The 20,043-nt window shown below is 42.5% G+C and overlaps 1 protein-coding gene across 10 annotated transcripts in view; it reads left to right on the forward strand.

Moving 5' to 3' along the window:
• TLE1 (TLE family member 1, transcriptional corepressor) overlaps positions 1–20,043 on the forward strand; it is a 92,037-nt gene that overhangs the window by 17,761 nt on the left and 54,233 nt on the right. For 4 of the 10 annotated variants that reach the window (XM_058695618.1, XM_058695617.1, XM_058695625.1 and 1 more), the window contains 2 exons: positions 11,985–12,047; positions 13,440–13,544. The exons of 1 other annotated variant lie outside the window; for it this stretch is intronic. In XM_058695618.1, the coding sequence (XP_058551601.1) occupies positions 11,985–12,047; positions 13,440–13,544 (168 nt within the window). The remainder of the gene's footprint in view (positions 1–11,984; positions 12,048–13,439; positions 13,545–20,043) is intronic. 5 more of the 10 variants (XM_058695621.1, XM_058695620.1, XM_058695624.1 and 2 more) reach the window with 3 other exon arrangements.

Genomic DNA, 20,043 nt, shown 5'->3' on the forward strand with positions numbered 1-20,043 from the left:
GCGTGCAGACTGGAAAATTGCGTTCCAAACTTTAGCCGATGGCCTAAAACCTGAGTAAGCGTCGGTCTGGGGCTTAGGAGGTTATTTCCCCTCATTAATGTATTGTTTAACTGGTTCCTGGCTTGTGCTGCGGATTTGGAAACAGCCGAGTGGCCCAGAAGGAGGGAGGGGGAGAGGGCCTTTTATCCACATGTCTATTAGACAGATGGAGATGAAAATTGGTCTGAGGTCAGGCCATTTGCAGTGTTCTCTCAGCCTTCGATTTTCCTCTCATCCTCACCACAGATCATCTCAAATGATTCAGTAATGACCAAAAGTGCAACATTGACCTTTATTCCCTGGTGGATTACTGTTTCACAGTCCAAATGGCAGGAAGTCTATTCTGTTCTTCCAGAAGGAGCTCAGCATTATTGAGGCAGCCCAGCCTGGTGGGAACCAGTGTAACAGAATACAGGGTTCAGTTTGGTTTCTGCTGCTCTGGGAAACAAGAATTGACATGTCCCAAACCCACATAATGAATGAAAGGGTATCTGGGATGCTTTCTAAAAACACACATAAGCATATAAATTGATTTGTCCATTTGTAAAAGAACTGGTGAGTTACAGGAGTAGTGACTTCTGGTGGCCTGTGGCTTATAACTTGTTTTCACATTCATGGCCCTGATTGTTCCCCCTTCTAGGTAATGCTTCCTCAGTATAGCTTAGACAACACAGTGACATCATAACGCTGGTTCATTTTCAAATTACAAGTTGGCGTGACAACTCGGTATAAGGGGACTCCGGGTTTTTCTTTGACATGCTTTTAATTATACATATTTTTGGTCAATCCATGTAACCCTGAATAAATATCTCTCATGCAGCACCCCTACCCCCAAAGTGGCTTGATTGTTGTTTTGAAGAGTTGGTAATTTTTTTGTTGCTTAGATTTTTCCACAGATTGCATTGTGATGCTATGGTCAGGGTTGTTTTTTTGTTTTTTTGTTGTTTTTTTTAGTAATTTAATTTTATATTTAAAATGATATTCCTGTTTGCCTCCACTTGCATTGCTGAGTAAATACTCTGTGAATCTTTAATACACTAGTGAAGTCTGTCATCTAGAATCCTTGTACTTACCCTCTTCTAAATATTTAAAAACTTTTGCAAAAGGAGTATGCGTTGAAAATTTTCACCAGCATCCCACATTTCATTTTAATCATGATCTAAGATGCTTTTCAAGAAAATAATTTGTTTCTTGACTGTTGATTTCACTGTGCACAGGTTCTTTTTCTACCTCAGTGGCTCCCAGCCTGTGATGGCTCCCCCTGCCCTCCATACTTGCTGCATTCTGGAGCTTTGTGGGCTTCTTCGATTGTGGATTGGAAAGAGAATCCCAGGTTCCAACTGGGAAAGGCCAGGAACCTTGTCTTCCTTCCCAAAGGACCACCTTTCCAGTAGCTCAGCCTGTGAGGAATAAAGCCCAGGGGTGGGACTTCCCAGTTGAGACTGAATTTGGGGCTCTGAAGGCTTTGCCTGGGTGCTCACCATCACAAACCTGTATCTAACTTGTGGCCATTCTGCTGCCATGCCACATGGCACTGATGGGCTAGGCCTCCCGGTAGGGTAGCTGCTTTCTTTCCCTAAGAAGTTGCTTTGGAAGAAGAATAGCAGCCGTCATGCATGTGTGTGGGTCATTCATCTGCAGCATGCTTTTTAAAGTTTGGGAATCCCTGGCTCATGGTCACCCCGGGCTGGAATTTCCTTTCCCACTATCTGGATTGGCTAAAGATTCCAACCTGTTTAGGGAAATACTCAGTGCCCAACTATTTATTCAGTGATCTCCAAACAAGATGTGGGAAACGAGGCAATGGTTCATGGTAAAGCTAATAATGATGGCTAGGGCTTTATACAGTTAATGTGCACTGGTTGTTTGCTTTGTCGTGACGGAAGACGTGGAGATGGTGATTGTAGACGGTTGGAAGTCAGTACCAACCAAAGACAGGTTACACAGTTCTAAAAGGTAGGTGTTACTACATTCTTTTGGGAGGAAAATAATGTTAACAATTTTTGAAAAAGAACAGCCTCCTAAACCCCATTTTCAGAGGTAACTGGATTTTTGCATATTCCTGTGCAGTCTTTGTCTTTACATAGGCATGTTTTATTTTCGTAATTGTAATTTTAGCCTTCGTGCCAGGATGATGTAGTCTGCTTTTCCTCCCACTAACCCTGCTATTGTATGATATTATCTAATTTCTCATGAGTTCCCTAATGACTAAGACCCGTAAAGAGGGTGAAAGGTGTGGGCTTGCTCTGGGTGTGTTCCAGGAGAGGCTTGTTCTCTTTCCAGAGCGAGAACAATAGGTGGTGACTTCATGGTCGTGTTCTGTGATTCACCCCACGGAATGTAACTTGAAAACCTTCTGTGGCATAGTAGTGCATTTTCCTTTAAGGGCCACCAAAAGCTGTCTTTTTCCATCACGGGACAAGTCCGTACTATTTCATGTGAGCAGCACTTGCTGAACTCCGTAACAAGGGTTTCTGAATAATGGAAATGTGCTGTTTGAGCCCTGAAACAGCTGCGATGCTTTTGTCAAGGATGCATCTTTACCAAAATGACAAATTAAAGCCCAAATGCTCTGCTTGGCAACAGTTGGGTCAAAACATTTAAGTCATTAATTAGAAGGAACTGAAGGGGGAAAATTTTTACACAAATACACAGTGTTGCAGACTCAACTTCATCTTGGAAAATGCAACTGAATTCTTACAAAAAAAAAAAAATGAGGGCAGCCCTCAAGTGGGGCCTGCCAGGCTTGTCATTTGCAAATAAATCAAAAGACCATCATTGCAGGACAGAGAACCAATGAATAGAGTTGCTTTGTCATTCTTTGATGGGCCCCACACTCAAGCCTGCTATTAAAAATGAATGCATTCAAGAGGCTCTGCATTAAGAACATAAACAATTAAGGGCACTTGAGTTGCTCTGCTGAGAGCTTTCTCCGGAGATGCAGGCCCCTACAATCTGCCTCACGAGGAGCCAGAGAATGGGAGCAATTAGTGTTGCTATCTCAGCCCCAGCAGCCTTCAGCAGGGGTTTTTTTCCCCCTCCCCTTCCTTTTAACCCCTCCTTGTTTTCAGAGGAGCCGGGAGTGTGAAAGATGGGGAGGGGGGAGGATGGAGTATGTGCCCAGTTGGAAAGGGCTCAGGTTTAGAACACGGTAGGAGCTGCCAAATGAGGGGGAGGTAGGACATAAAAGTTATTATCTGCCAGTAATTGGTGACTTCTGTTCTGATTAATTGAGCCACTAAAGGGTTTCTGTCATCTGGTACTCTTCTTTGTTTTGTTTTAATCATAGGGTTTAAGCAGGGACGAGACTACATTGCCAGGGATGGAATCATTTAAATGAATATTGTTTGAGGTTTCCCACAGTAGGCAAATGTGCTCCTACATCCCCCCCCCCCCCCCCCCCCCCCGGTTGTGTTCCTGTCTTGCTCTAATTTGGTAAAATTGAGTGGAGAAGGGCTCCGTGGCTTGTGGCAAGGCCTTGGGGGAGAGATGGGCCTGACCTCCCTACCTGCTTGTTTCTGACCCCAGACAGGTTTTGCTAACCTTTCAGCCCCTTCTCTCTGGGAACCTGTACAGATTGACAGGTGTGAGAGGGTCGGCCCTGTTTGTGCACTAAGCAGTTGTCGCTGCAGCCACTGTCCTGGTGGACCATGTTTTCAGCGTGGGTTCCTGGTCCAATAGCTGCAGATCATCTGGGAACTTGTTAGGAATGCAGATGCTTGGGCTACAGACCTCTGGACTCAGACTCGGGGAGGGGGGGGGGCGCCCAGTCATCTGTGTTTTAACAAGGCTTTCATGTGATCTCACTGCACCCTTTAAGTTTGAAAACCACTGACAACCTCGTTAAACCATTAAAACCTCAAAGAGACACCAGACCCTTTCCATTTGGATTTCCCCAAAATGTGGTTAGTCATTTATCTACGTATTTATATTTTAAACAGAAAGCTACTCTGATTCATTAGAATATAAGATAAAATTATCTTTCCATTAGCGTACCTGTGAAGCAAGGTGCCATCATGCTGGGATGGCATGTGGAGGTCTGCTAAAAAGCCGGCCTTCTGAAGAAGGTCTCCAGGCAAGGAGCCTTTCTCCTCCTGTAAAGGACAGGGCAGAGTATTGAAAGATTATTTACAGTGTTTTGCATATATCATTTTAGGTACGCAGTTTTTATTCAAACATCTTGAATTTTTCTTAGGTATATCAGATGTCATCTTTAGGATTATAGAAATGTATTCGTGGATGTGTTTTTGTGGAGTTTGCTTTACGGTGGAGCTAGATTGTCTGATGTTAGGGCTGACGCACTGATTCTCTGCCTGTGAAGGGGAGGATGAAAATGCAGAGAGTGGGGCGGCTACTCTTTATTTGCAATTTATTAACGGAGGTCCCTTATGAAATTCCTGCTCTGCCTTGCAGAGCACTTCTGCCGTATCAGTGACAGACTGGGGCCACTTGTTGTGGTACCATTGTTGGCTGAGGAATAACACGCTCTTGGCTTTGAGCTGCTGTGGTCCTGTTTGGCTGTATTGCTTAGCAAACAAGGCTGAGTTCATCAGCTTTGTTTCCGGTTTTGAGTGTGTCCCTATTTCCCACTTCTACTTCTTAGAGAAAGGACTAGGCAGAGAAAGTGGTTTCTAATCTTGCTTTATGATCCTGGGCCAATCATTTCCTTTAGACATTGGTTTTTCCATGTGTGATAAGAGGGTTGTAAGAGGCTGGGCACACCCAAAGGGTTTCAGGGTTTAAGTCAGTGCCACTTGTCAGTCACAGGAGTAGTGAGTGGGTCTGACCGTTCTTTTCTCCCTTCCCCATGTAATCATACACTTAAACAGTAAATCAAGGGTGGTGTTCCCAAGGCCACTGGAGGGGGAAAAAAAGTTACAGATAACCCTGCCACCCCAGCATAATTACTGTTTTTATTTTGGGTATCAAATTACAGTGCTTGGCCACATGCGTTGTTTTTTTTTTTTTTTTTTTTTTTTTTGGAATAGGCAGCCTAACACCACATCTTTGTTCTTCCCCTCTTTCTTCACCTAGTAAATGTGTTGGCCATTTAAGCATCATTATCCATAAAAATGACTTTAATGGTTGCTAGCCATGCCTTTGGGTTGATGTAGTATATTTAAACATTCTCCTAGTATTAGACAACTGATGTATCAGGAGGGCAAATGTTAAGTTTTTCAAAAACTCTGCAGATGGTTGTGATGTGTTGAACTGCTCTTATATCTTTACCTGGCTTTTTCTCTTTTGCTTTGAAGCGAGTGCCGCAGTGAACAGCTTCATGCATGGAATGCTTTTCATCTGAACTATTTCCTTAGGATAAATTCTTAGCTGTGGGAAGCTTTACCAAAGGGTTTGAATAATTTCATGCTCTTGAAACACATTGCCGAGTTCTTTCCAAGATGACTATACCAATTTACTCTGTCATCAGTAATGTTTGATTGTTCTGGCTTCCCAGAGGACTCATCATTGTTGAGTTTTATTAATTCTTTTTTTTTTAATAAACTAACTTAACTGGTGCAGAATGACCCACCTTGGTTGTCAGTGAGATTGAACTGTTTTTTGTGGGTTTTTTTTTCTGTATTTCAGGTTGTCAGTTCACAGACTCAGAAACTTCCAGTCATAAGGGATTTAGAGATTATTTATTTCTTTTTTTGTATGCTTTGTTGTCATGTTCTTGCCCGTTTATCTGTTGCCAGACACTTCTTACCAACACTTTACTGTGTTTTTCTCTTGGCTTCCCGCTTGGTTCAAGGAAACCAAAAGATCAGTTTGCCAGCCCTCAGCACAAGCAGCATTTTTTATGATCCTTCAATTTGCAATTTAATGGTGGTGGAGTTTCCCCTCCCTAAGCAGACTTTGGGCAAGGTGCCATTCATTGGATTGCTTGGAGACCCATGGACAATTATTCTTAAGCAGTCTTCGCCCTGTTTTGTGCTTCAGACAACACTCATTCTGTATTACTCTGTGTAGTGGAGAAATGGGCAGACGTTGGGGAGTGGACTCTTCAGGCTGGTAAGTAGATGGAAGGTATAAGGAGTATGAAAAACTGGAGAGCCGAGCTCTTCAGAATCATAAGATCCTACAACTTTTAAGTTCAGATGCCCGGAAGAACATGTGTTCAGTTCAAAAGCCCTGCAAAGATACACCAGGGTTTGGTTCATAGCTGGCCTTGGAGGTATTTGACCATATTTAACTCAGTCAAAAAATACATGTACGTGGATCTTCTCCTTGCTTAGATATGATTTCTTCATGTGAACAAAGCCTTATTCAAACACTGTTTAGACACATCTTATCTGGTTGCATCTTGGTCATTGAGTTTAGGGTGTGTGGAGATTCCATTTTAGTTTTAGTGAAACATTCCTTTCAAAGTGTGTTGAATGTATACCGTGTGGTCAGTGTTGGTGGGGCAGGTATGGTGAGGAGCTGTGTCCCTGTTCAGTGGATGTCTTGTTCTCATGCTTCCCATCTTGCACGGAGAAGACTTTAATGCCAGAAAAGCTGGTAGGAAACTGTACAGAAGCTTTATGTAAATGTGATTTTAAACATAGAGGCTTGGGGCGCCTGGGTGGCTCAATCGATTAAGCTTCCACCTTTCTGCTCAGGTCGTGATTTCATGGCTTTGAGTTCGAGCCCTGCATCAGGCTCTGCTGACAGCTCAGAGCCTGGGGCCTGCTCCAGGGTCTGTGTTTCCCCTGTCTCTCTGGCCCTCCGCCACTCATGCTCTGTCTCTCAAAAATGAATAAATGTTAAAAAAAAAAATTAAAAAATAAATTGACATAGAGGCTTAGTTTGGTAAATGACAGTAAATGCTGTGGAAGATCTTGAAGGGCCTAGACAAGTGGTTTTGGTGTTATGGGGCAGCTTCTGACTGGATTTGAGACAGGCCTTCAAGAGTTGGGGTAAGAGTGTAACACTTTGGGGCGCCTGGGTGGCGCAGTCGGTTAAGCGTCCGACTTCAGCCAGGTCACGATCTCACGGTCCGTGAGTTCGAGCCCCGCGTCAGGCTCTGGGCTGATGGCTCGGAGCCTGGAGCCTGTTTCCGATTCTGTGTCTCCCTCTCTCTCTGCCCCTCCCCCGTTCATGCTCTGTCTCTCTCTGTCCCAAAAATAAATAAACATTTAAAAAAAAAAAAAAAATTAAAAAAAAAAAAAGAGTGTAACACTTTGTCTTTTTTTTTCCTTCAAGTTTGTTTATTTTGAGAGAGACAGAGAGCAAGTGGGGGAGGGGCAGAAAGACAGAGGCTCTGAAGCAGGTTCTGTGCTGACAGCAGAGAGCCCGATGCAGGGCTTGAACTCATAAACTGTGAGATGGTGATCTGAGCCGAAGTCAGATGCTTAATCAACTGAGCCACCCAGGTGCCCCAAGAGCATAGCACTTTGTAGTAGTGTAGCTATAGTTGACATATTTGCTCACTTGATTCTGATGAAACACTAAAGCAGGTTGGCAGAGACCTGGGGCCCAGCAGTTGAAGTGACTTCCCTGAGGACACCTCCTACTCATTTGCTGAGATGCAAACCCAAGTTTTTGGATTAGGAGAGCCAACCCTGTTATAAGCAAATCAGTATGGGGAGTTGGCATTGACAAGGAGAATTGAAGATCTTTCTGGACAGGCAGTTTGGATTCCTGCTTCCTGCTTGCTGCTTCAGTGTGGCAGCTGTTCATGAAGTAAGGCTTGATACTGGAGCCTTTCACCTGCTGGTTAAGCTTCTGGGCACTAAGTTTCCTTGCAAATCTGGTTTGGGGAAAGCTCTTGAATGCTGACTTAATGTTGTTACCTTATGTGGTGTCAGAAATACAAGCACAGGGAAAGTTTATTTATAAGCGTTATGACTATTAGCAGGGACCGAATATAATCTTCAGCTTTGGGCAGGAGAAGGATTTCTAGGTGGAAAATATGGTTAGCCTTCAGGTTCCCCCCTTCAACGCTCCCCCCCCCCCCCCGGAGTTGTCCAGCCCTCGGAAGATGTAGAAGGCAGTCTTGAAAGAGTCACAGAACTTTCTCAATCCCTGCTGAAGCAGGGTCACACGTCTAGTTTAACCTGCTTGCAAACTCTGTGGTTAGGAATTAGAAGCACAAGTGGAAAACTGCACCTTGTTAATTTGTGCTAAATGAAAGGTCTTATCAAGAATATCCTTGCATTCAGGCAAGAGGTAATACTGAAGAATTATTGTCAGTTTTTATGCTATCATCCACACTGTTTTATTTAAGGGCTGGGAAGAATGTTTATGAAACCGTCCTGGGGTGGGGGGGGGGGGGGCGGATATTTTAGAACGCCCAGAGCATACTATCAGGGAAGCAAGTGGCATCCTCTGGAGGGTAGGTACTCTCTTTGTGGAGAACCAGGGCAGCTGGAGGAATGTCAATAAGTCAGAGGTGAGATCTGAATTCAGCTTCGTGGCTCAAAATCCAGCTCACGTATCAGAGGATAGTTTAAGATGAGGGCTTTGAGACCTGGCGGAGGAGGGGACAGCTAGGATAAGAACCTCCTCTGTTTTTCTTATTTCCATTCTTTCTCCAGATCATTTATTGCGAATTCCCGGGGCAGATGGTATGGCTTTTGATGTTTCTTCATTGGTTTGAGCTTTGATCTTTAACCTTCTTCTGTTTTCGTTCTTACCTACTCTCCCCTAATTTATATTGTCTCTGCTTTAATCTGTACTTTTCTCCTTTTGTGTTTAGTAACTTTGATATTATTAAAGGTTCGTGAGTTCATTCCATTCAGAGTCTTAACTGTCCCCTGGCAATTAAGTTTAGTTCTCCCTTAAAGCCATTTTATGTAATAACACATATAATTATTATTACAAATTACATCTTCTTAAACAAAATAAATTCCATTAACAGCCCTAGAAGAAAATTAAGAATGGCTTCTATAATTTTGGGGTGTTCTAACCCTGGCCTGAAAGCCAGGAACACAGGAAAAAATTCTTTATTGTGACCACATAAAAATTTAAAGTTACTTACGGCAAAAAAATCCATAGTAAGCAAGGTTGAAAGACAAATGGCAAGCTGGAAAAACTATGGGAAAGGGTCAGTATTTGTCATATGGAAAGGAGTATTACAAAAAGCGATGAAGAAACACCAAAGGAAAAATAGAGAAAAGGACATATAATGTGGATCAATAAATAATATGAAAAGATGTTTAACTTAAGGGAGAATCTAATGCAAATAAAAATGAGGTCATTTTAAAAAATCTACTAGGTGGCTAAAGATTTTAGAAAGGTCAACAAAACCCAATATTGACATTGGGTAGGAGAACAAGCCCCCTCATAGACCAATGATACTGTAAATTGTAACCTTCTCTGCTGGGTACTTTATCAGCATGCATTACAATGTAAAATATGTATACACTTTGACCTAGCAGTTTCACTTCTAGCGATGCCTTTTGGAGATCTATGTAGCGGGTTATTCCACACAGAGTTTGTAATTATGGAAAATTAAGTGAAGTATGAATATCTACAGATACCAGGAGTGCTTAAACACTAGCATGCTTGTATAGTGGATGGTGTTCTTTTTTGTTTGTTTGTTTTTCTAAGTTCATTTATTTATTTTGAGAGAGAGAGTGCCAGCGAGCACATACAAGCAGGGGAGGGGCAGAGAGAGAGAGGGAGAGAGAATCCCAAGCAGGACTCCCCCACCCCACCCCCTGAACTGTCAGCGAAGAGTCCAACACAAACCGTGAGATCATGACCTGAGCCAAAATCAGGAGTCAGATGCTCAACCGGCTGAGCCCCCAGGCGCCCGTCATATGTGTATTCATTGAGTGGAAAGGTACCCATATACGTTTTTTTTTTTTCCTAGACATAACATATTATGGAAAAGCAGTGTTTATAATGGGACCTCTTCGTGTAGAAGTAGCTGTTTCCCCTCTGGGCTTGTGTGCACATATATAATGAAAGTCTGGAATGATGCTTTCCAGAATCACCAAAATGTTAACTAATCATGGATGATAGACTTAAGGTTATTTTAACTTTCTTTTTTATTTCTGTATATACAGCTGTGTGTGTGCCTGTGTATGCTCAAAGTGAGCATATATCATCTCTAAAAGTGGAAAATCTTAGGAGAAATTTTGAGAAGGGGAAAATACAGAATACTGTTGGAATGTATGGAGTGGAGGCTGACGACCTACAAGTCCACAAAGGGCATCCCTACTCCTTCACACGTACCCAAACATATAGTGCAGAACCCTGTTGTGAAAGAAAGGGAAGCCCGCCCATACTTTCGAGGAGAACCATGACCTTGAGTTAGCTTGAGTGTGTGGCTGTGATCAAACGAGCTGGGTGGGGCTCACCCAGTTCTGTTTTTGCACCTGGTACAGCTTCAGCCTTTTTGCATAGATCTATTTGCCCCGCTGGTTAAAGCAAGGTCACGGGTTTGCTCTCTGTGCTAGTCATTTCCCCCTTTCTTCCAAGGCAAGGTCTGTATGTAACCCTATCTCATTGGTGGTCAGGGAGAATGGTTGGGTTGGCCTAAATCCCATCCCATAAAACCAAAGGCCTTGTTGCTCATTTAACTGGAATCATCTTGGAGGACAAAGGCAGCTCTTTTTAATGTACTTGATTACACAGTTCCCGAGTTTTCTACTTCATCTTACTTATTCCATTCTCGCTTTCTCAAGGGCATGGTCTGTGCACTTCATAATTTTCTTCTCCTCATGTTCCTTTTCATTGCCTAATTCGGTAATAGAGGTGGCATTAGTAAGCATTGACAGAAAATGATGAAATAAATAAGGTCAACGCTGGGACTCTTTTAAGATGACTTTTTTTTTTTTTTTTTTCCCAAGCGGAACTGGTTCTTCAGAGTTAGAAGAAAGCATAGCTGCTTTGCAGTGCTGGAGGATGTTGGAGGTGGGGTGGGCAGGTAGATTCTCCCCTAGGCTGGAAGCAGAGCACCTTTATTTCTTCTCTTGGCCAGTTTGTTCCTTAGAGCAGAGGGACTGCTGTGGATTTGGACTCGAGGCAGGGACTTCTGCTTTCTTTACAATAGTCTGTTCCACAGACACTCAGGACACATTTTGTTATGTTCAGCTGACCCTTGGGCTCTGTCAGGGAGGTGTTTGCATTTGATGCTGAATTGTGGGCAAACTTGACAAATACCTAGAACATCTCAATATGACCCTCATGTTGGACTTGGGTTCTGTTTCAGCAATGTTTTTCTTAGCTTGTTTGAGACAGCGAGACTCAGTGAAGGCTACTAACGTTGAAGTCGAATATGAGTTGTATAACAGGTGGGACAAGCAAGGGGGCACCTGGGTGGCTCAGTGGGTTGAGCATCTGACCTCGGCTCAGGTCACAGTCTCACAGTTCATGAGTTTGAGCCCCACGTCGGGCTTTGTGGTGACAGCTCAGAGCCTGGAGCCTGCTTCAGATTCTGTGTCTCCCTCTCTCTGCTCCTCTCCTGCTTGTGTTCTGTCTCTCTCTCTCAAAAATAAATTAAACATTAAAAAAAAAAAAAAAGAGTGGGGACAAGCAGGAAGGAGGTCTGTGGGCTCCTTTCTTCTCTCTCGCTCTCGACTTTGTCTTGAAAGCTAGATGGTGTTTGACCGGGCCCCTGCCCCGCTGGCCTCTGACACCAGTAGGAATAAACTTGCTGTAACAGTGTAAATGTGTGTTGGTACACCATAATTGAATAAGCGTACAAGGGGCTTGGCAATCACCAGGTTAAAGGATCATACAGCCTTAAACCATGCAGATTTCCCAACTCAATTAAACTACCCATTATCTTTTCTTTAAGTGACCAATAAAGCGTGTGGTTATGTCTTACTTTGCAAGTGGGATTAATATCTGCTGTTTATCTCCAGATAAATATTAGCAGCACAGGCCGGGAAAAGCCAGTTTTATGCCCTTGAGAGTGAGGTAGTGGAGGGCTCAAGTGTTGGGCATGAAGTTTTATCTTTCTGAACTGATTATGAAGTATACTAAACATTTATCTGGCTTTGTCTTTATAGACTGAAATCGCCAAGAGATTGAATACAATTTGTGCACAAGTCATTCCATTTCTGTCTCAGGAAGTAAGTAAAACTGTTCAGCTGTTAAAGTGCAATTATGTTGCTTCTCTGTTTGCAAATTAGCTAGTTTTAAGATGTTAATTTTATCACAAGGAACAAGTGTGAAGAACATCTGTTACAGCTGAAGTGTGTAAACCCCCTGCTATTCCATCTCACAGATCTGAGGGCACACTGTAAAAGTGGTGACAATAGCTCAACCCCAAATTAATTTTTTTTTCCTGTGGAAGACTGCAAAATGACGATCAAACAGAACAGCTTTTCTTTTCTTTGACGAGTAGTATAAGCCTGGTAGCTGCTCCTGATTCAAGTGTCCTTCCTCTAGAGAGCTTTTCCTTTGCTGCGTTTTCAGAATAGTTCCATCAGGGTTGACTTGACCATGAAAGCGTGTGTCTCATTGGTCGGTCCTTGTACCTCAAGTCAGGTTGACTTCACGCTGTCCACGGAGGAAGCGGATGTTCACACTCTTCAAGTTTACTTTCGGATACATGCCGATAAATGCTAAACTGTTTTAAGTGTGTACAGGATGCATGTGTCTTGAGACAGAAAAGCTGTAAAAGCTTTTTGGGCCCGCAGCTAGAATACTGGGTGTGTGTTCTTGTTGGTATCTGCTGCTCCTTGCTGGATAGCACCCCTCTGCCTTTTCCTGCCTAAAACATCTACTTGATGTTACAAGTTCAATTTGTTAACCTTTGGCATCATGTTGTTAGACTTGAGTAATCCTGGTTTCTGCTAAAGTCTCATGCTTCCCAGAACAAAGATGTGGCTTTGTTTTTATTTGTGGGTGGAGTTGGGAGGTATGCAGGGTGTTTCCAGTGTGTGAACTAATTGTTGAGGGGGGGGGGTGGGGGGTCCTTCGTTTTCCCCTCAGGAGGATGAAAAATCTAAAGGCTAAAGAAGGAGAGGAATTCCCAGAGTTCCCAAAAACTGCTGGTGGGTTGAGATTTGTTGGCCAGAGAAGTAATCGAAGATTTCAAGTTTAAATTTTCAGTATAGAAATGGGGGTTTTAAACTAGCTGTAAACTTTACCTGTTCAAACTTACAACAAACCCCTTTTGCAGGCCAGGGTGATCTTCCGAATCCCGTACTATTGATTTTCTAAGGCTTCGGGTTATCAGTTTGGATATCCTTTTTGACTTTTCTATCATTCCAAGCCCCAAATTCCCATCTGAAGTTAAGCGGGGACTAGTGTTGGTTAGAAATAGGGAAGTGCCCTTCTCTGTTTTCCTTTTCCTGCTGTACTTGTGTTCTGTGAAATAGCAGTAAGTGCTTGAGAACCTTCACATTTGAATCCATAGTCTCCTTGATCTGCATTGCATGTGCCTTTGTGTTTTTGTTGTTGTTGGAAGGTACAGTGAAGTTCTTTGCTAACACTTTTTGTTCTCTTTGTTTTCGAAGCATCAACAACAGGTGGCCCAGGCCGTCGAGCGTGCCAAACAGGTGACCATGGCAGAGTTGAATGCCATCATCGGGGTACGTGGCCTTCCAGGTCTACCTCCTACAGTGTGTATAACCAGCTTTCATTTCTTATTAATTTGATGGCTTAATCTGTCTACCTATCTGTATAGTGTTATGTGGTTTAACATTGGCCTGTTTGATAAGTATGGGGGTGGGGGGCTTAGGTATGGCAAGGTGTGTAGGGGAAATACAGAGGAGCATAAGGAAGGTGATAGCAACATGTTGAGGAGGGGAAGAAATACCTACTTTTCAATGGGAACTTAAGTGCCGTGTATCCTCTGACACTTAAATCACCCTTGCTCTATTAGTTAAATCAGAGCTTCAGGTTAGAGTTGTATATACTTCCCTTACTTCTGGCTTTTTTTATACCTTTGGATCACAGAGAGGTCAAGACAGGTCTCAGAATTACCCTTCTTTGGTCATCTAGGGTATTAGACCCAATGGAACTGCTCTTTCCCTTTCTTGTGCCTCCTTCATGAATTTTTAAGTGGCACCACAATGAAAAGAGCGCTCTCTTGCCGTTGAAGAAGTGATAATTGTCTGCCCCAGTGCTCTCTAGCCTTTCACCAGGTTTCTGCTCTCCTGCCTTGAGTTCAGTTAGCACTCCATGCTGGCGACTGCTTGTCAATCACAGGTCATTTGCTCTGCATTAATGAGCCCAGTGAACCATGCGGTCCATCCCCTGCATGAGCCCTTCCCCCGCCACTGCAGGACCCTGGATGGTTCTCATGTTTGCTGCCCTTCCAGACTAAGCCAGAGAAGTAGCTGAAACAAGGGACCATCCTTTCTGATTTTATTCATATGTGACTGCCTTGAGCGGATTCAAATCACTCATTTATCAATTTATGTTAATTGCTTGTGAGAAGATGCCCTGCTGGTCTTTATAGTTCCCTCAGACACTTTGTAATGATAATTAGACATGCTGCTGTACGGATTAAGAGTGCCATAGTCCAATGACGGCCACAGACAATGGAACCAGTTAATCCATCAGGGTTTAAAATTACATCCCAACTGGAGATGGAGAAAAAACATAAGAGCCAAGGAGGATTAAAGAATGAGCCTCAGCTTGAAAACTCTCCTTTCATCAGTTTCTCAATTGCGGATCTGCAGTCGGGTTGCCTGTGGTAAGCTATTGGCAGTCAATTAGGTGAAATAAACTGGGAGGGTGACCTTCATTTCCTTTTAATAGCTTTTTCCTCCCCGAAATGGGGAGCTTCAGTGGATTTTCAGCTTAAATTTTATTCAAGCTGCTTTATTACACTTGACAGCTTAGCTCTGCATAAACAATTCTCCCCTCCTCCTCTTTCCCCCAGACCCAGGCTCTGCCTTTCTCCCCCTTTAGATCACATTTTTGACTGTTACTTAGTGGGCTCTCTAATCACATTTCAACAAAAAACACAATTACATCTGCATTTGTCGGCTGCCTTCTGTACCCTTTTCTTGTGTAATGAATTGCTTTATTTCAGAGATCAAATCAAATATTCGCTGGTACTTTTGCATGTACCGTGTTTGATTAGCAAAGACTAATAGCAAATTGTACTTGTAGCTCGAGCACAGAAATTTTTTAACCCAAATGAATGAGGATGGAAAAGCCTGTTTTGATTAAAGAAAAACATATGCAAAGCAGTTCTCAAGTACCCAGTTAAACTTTGTGGAACATGTTTGTTTTCTGATAGTCTCTCAATTTTTACATATCATCCTCGTACCTACAAATTCTCAAAGGCACTGCCCGGTCCTCCACATTAGAAAGGAGGAAATTGTATTAACCAGATGTTTATAGGTAATACCCACTTTGAATTGAATCAGAAAATAAAAATAGCAGGTTGCTCTAGAAGGGCAGATGAATCGCTAATTTTATGAATGGCTTTCATCCAGGAAACATGTTGTTGAGATTATAAAGGCAGATTAGCTCTGATAGCTAGCAACGATAACTCAAATCAGTGAATTGGGCCTAGCACAAGACTTAATGCCAATTGCATGTCTCCAGCATGTGCAGTTTTTTATAATTGTAATTTTTGGCTCAGTATATTAATTTATGTCAGAAGGCTCTTTTAAAGTTCGTAGTGATCAATAATTATCCTGCAACCGTAAGTTTCATGCTCTGGCATATGCTTGATTTTTGCTTGAAAGGAATTGTGCGCGTCCCGGAAAATTGAAGTAGCATAAAATTGGGTTGACAATTCAGTGGACCTTTGCACCCCTTCATTGAACATGCAGTGTGTCAACCTGTCTCCCCAGAGGGGAGGAGGCTCCGGGAGGCTGTCTGTTCCTACAAGCAGCAGCTGCGCACAGAGTAAATGCAGCCCGGTTTGATAGCAGCTGTCAGTATTGTTCAGGAACGACTCAGGATGAAGAACAATGGGAGAGGCCACGCTCTTCGTCTGCATCGACTTTCAGGCTAAGAAAAGAAATAGTAATTTAACGGTTTAGACATCTATTACAAGTGTGAAAGATCATGAAAGAGTAGCCTTTAAAATGCAAATGAGCCGAAACATTCTCATTCCCTTTAAGGTACAATCAAGGGGGCTTACTGCTTGCTTGGCAGGGCTAAAGACATTTCTCTTTAGCAAACCTGGAAAAAGTGAAATCTTCTCAAGGACACCAAGCTTCTAACGCAGGCTCAGCTTGTGTCCTGGGACTCTGGACGGTCTTGGAGAAGGACGAGAGAGGTTCAATTTTTTGCGTCCTTGTTGAGTGAATTAATGACGCCCATTTCTCAGCAGCGTAGCAAACTTAGTTCTCGTACTTGACAAAAAACACTGAATTTTAAATCTTTTCCACTACAGATAGCACCTGCCTTTAACTTACAGATTATTGGTATTTAAGAAAGATAAGTCTCTTGGATACTTGATATTTGGAGAAACTATTGAAATAGTTTGGCCATACTTTTTTTTTTTTCTCAACAGTTTCACTGATATCATTTGATAATTGGTGGAATAATTGCAACCCTGATTCCTGAATTTTGGTTTTTTATAAGCTCTTTTGCTATTAAACAAGTTATGTTCTTGTAGCAATAGAAAGTATTTAATAATGCAGAGATCTTAATAGGCACAGTGTTTATTTGGTTTGACACAGCTCACTTGTGCTTTAGAAAACAGGTGGGAAGGGAAACTTACTGGAGGCCTTGATTTTTTTTTTTTTATTTAATCAATTAAATTTATTTATTTTTTTACATCAGGACAGTCTCCATGATGTAAGCAGTCTTCCTCAAAAGATTTTTTTTCTTTGGGGCACGTGGGTGGCTCAGTCGGTTGAGCGTCCCGACTTCAGCTCAGGTCATGATCTCACAGCTTGTGAGTTCGGGCCCCACATCGGGCTCTGTGCTGACAGCTCAGAGCCTGGAGCCTGCTTCACATTCTGTGTCTCCCTCTCTCTCTCCCTCTAACCCACTCACATTCTGTCTCTGTCTCTCTCAAAAATTAATAAACATTAAAAAAAAATTTTAGAAGATTTTTTTTCTTTTTCCAATTTAGAATTCTGTTAAAAATGCTCAAAACAAAATAGGTTTTTAGATGACAACAGTTTTTGGAATAGTTAACATCCCTGAAGGCAGGGAAAATGATTCAAGGACTCTTCAAGATCACCTTTCCTTGTATTATTTGGGGAGTTTGGCACTAAGAACTTTTCTTCTACTTGCTATAATAATAATTGATTTTCATTGAGATTAGTTTCCAGATAATTGGTGTTATCTTTTAATGGGTTTATGTCACATGTAATTAATATAGATCACGTAGATACATATATATTTGTACATATGGGCTTTTTAAAAAATTGAGGTATATTTTATATTGTTCTAAATTGCACCAATCTTTTTTTTTTTTTTTTTAATTAAAAAAAGTATTTATTTTTTGAGAGAGAGTGAGTCGGTGAGGGGCAGAGAGAACCAGGGACACAGAATCCCAAGTGGGCTCTGTGCTGACAGCAGCAAGCCCGATGCGGGGCTCAAACTCATGAACTGTGAGATCATGATCTGAGCCAAAGTTGGATGCTCAACTGACAGAGCCACCCAGGTGACCCACACCGATCTTTTTTTTTTGTTTTTTTTTTTAAGGTTTATTTATTTATCTTAGAGAGAGCAGGAGGGAGAGAGAGAGGGAGATGGGGAGAATCCCAAGCAGGCTCTCTGCTCTCAGTGCAGAGCCTGACTTGGGTCTCACACTTAGGGACCATGAGATCATGACCTGAGGCAAAATCAAGAGTTGGATGCTTAACTGACTGAGCCACCCTGGTGCTCGTGAATTGCACCTATCTTACACATATAGATCACTTTGGTGTGTGCACATACCCTGTACCCCACACTACTTTTGCAGTGCAAGTTTTCTCTTTCACCCCAGGAAGTTCCCTTGTACTTTTTCTTAGCCAGTGTTTCTCTACTCCCAAAGAAAGATGGTTTTTGTTTGTTTTTTGTTGTTGTTTTTGTTTTTTTGAGAGAGGAAGAGAAAATCTAAAGCAGGCTCCTCACACAGCATGGAGCATGACTCGGGGCTCCATCTCACAGCCATGAGATCATGACCTGAGCTGAAATCAAGAGTCAGACGCTTCACCAACTGAGCCAGCCAGGCGCCCGGTTGCTTTTTGATGAGCCAGCCAGGTGCCCCAGTTGCTTTTTGATTGAAAAATAAAAAATGATTGGCCAAGTGTAATTTAAAACAAAACAAAACAAAACAAACCCTGCATGATTGTATGTCCACTTCCATCCGAGTACTGGCTGCCCAACTTCATGGTGTTCTGTACTCATCTTTCTAAGAGCATTTGCCTTGTGTTACCTTGGACAGAGCATAGGTCTAGGATCAAATGGACTTAAGTAGGACACTTGGTGCTGCCACTCTGTAGCCTTATGACCCTGTACAGTCAGTTAACCTCCTTTAGTGTCACCATCTATAGATGGATAATACCTTCTACCCTGCATGGCTTTTGTGGGGATAAAACCTTGACTGGCAGCCTTTACCCAGCATGGTGTCCTGACTCCTTGAACTGCAGTTCTGTCTGCCTCGTCTCTAAGTACCTGCAGCAGATCTGTGAGTCCATTTGGCTAAGTGCCCATGAGGGGTGATGGCTGCAAGTAGCGGGTCACCTCCCCTTTTGTCTTCTCTAGTGGTTACGTGGGGTGTCGGTGTTTGAGATTAGACCCATCCAGACGCTCTGCTCCTGCCATTCCGTTGTCGTGCATGAATGACTTTTAATAAGGAGGCAGCAGTGAAGAAAGGTCGGCTATTTGACTTTAGATGAGCAAAATTAAGGTTCAAAACAGAGGAAAAAGTTAAATTTGGGGAACAGATGGAGAGAAAATTGAGAAGCAAAAGTGAGGATAAGACCCCGTTGGCTTCCTTAAGAGGAAGGGAAACAAGGCTTTTGCTGGCACTGAGGGATTGCACAGATCATTGTGATGGAATTGGAAAGAGAGAGAGAAGAGGTGACCAGATGACCGGGGCGGGGTTGCCCTTCCCATACCACAGAATGCCTGATATTTGATAGCTGCCCGAGTGCTGACGTGTTGGATGTAAGAACATTTGAGCAATTTCCCGTAGCAATGCCTGTGAACTTCAGGAACTCCGAACATTTAGGGTTAATGTAGGCCACCTTGTTTTTCCTTTCTTGTTTATTTGGATCTTGTCTGACTTAATTTTCCATGAATAGAACTTCTGCCAAGGCCTTTGAAGCTGCAGTTATTGGTCAGATGTGTATATTCCTGCTTCATAGGCAAACTTATAACTCTCTATATTTTGAAACAACTCAGTATGAAACGAGAGAAGTCTGGGGGCTTTTGTGATGTCTGACTATCTATGTTTGTGTAGGGGATGGCTATGAATACAAACTCCTGATGTGTCTGTAGTAGACTTCCTGTCCTTAAGAGATTGAGTTGTAGACCTACAGGCTCCCCATTGTTGCATGAGGTGATTGGTTTAAGGATTAGTAAAATGTAGGATTATTTTTCTCCTCCGGCTGTAGCTGTCAGCTATCTATAGGATTGTAGTGTGTGAAGTTTAAGAGGATGAGGTTAGCCTCTTATTCTTATGAGTATGCAGTTAATCCCTGGAAAGCCCATCAATAACCCAGCTGTAAGTTTCTTTATAAAGCAAATTTGCCCTAGGAGAATAATGCATAGCCTGCTACCAAGAGGAGAAAATGAAATGGCTACAACAAGCATGGATCTTCTAGCTCTGCTAACTTACATTTAGTGATATACCCTCCACCTAAATTCTAGTGGTCCAGCCCATTTATTAATTTTCCAAGGAGAAGGAGCAATATTGCAAAGTCTGTTACATGTATCCCACTTCTTTGGTTCAGGTTAGATTTTTACTGAGAGTTGATGTAGGTATGTCTGCCAAATGCAGGGCTTGGCTTCAAAGTCTGGGTTCTTCCGAATAGTCTGTGTGCTTTTTAGTTATTAGAAAACTTGTTGAGGCATTGTTTACTTTTTCATTTACCCGCATCTATCCATGTGATCTGTACTTGATTCCTTGGAAGAAGACATCATCATGTTTTCTCTCTTTTCAGAGTAGAAAGTAGAGCACCCCATGTTAAGAGTTCGAATTTTGAGCAG

The sequence above is a fragment of the Neofelis nebulosa genome, chromosome 12, assembly GCF_028018385.1.
Source record: "Neofelis nebulosa isolate mNeoNeb1 chromosome 12, mNeoNeb1.pri, whole genome shotgun sequence".
In the NCBI taxonomy this organism is placed as follows: domain Eukaryota; kingdom Metazoa; phylum Chordata; class Mammalia; order Carnivora; family Felidae; genus Neofelis; species Neofelis nebulosa.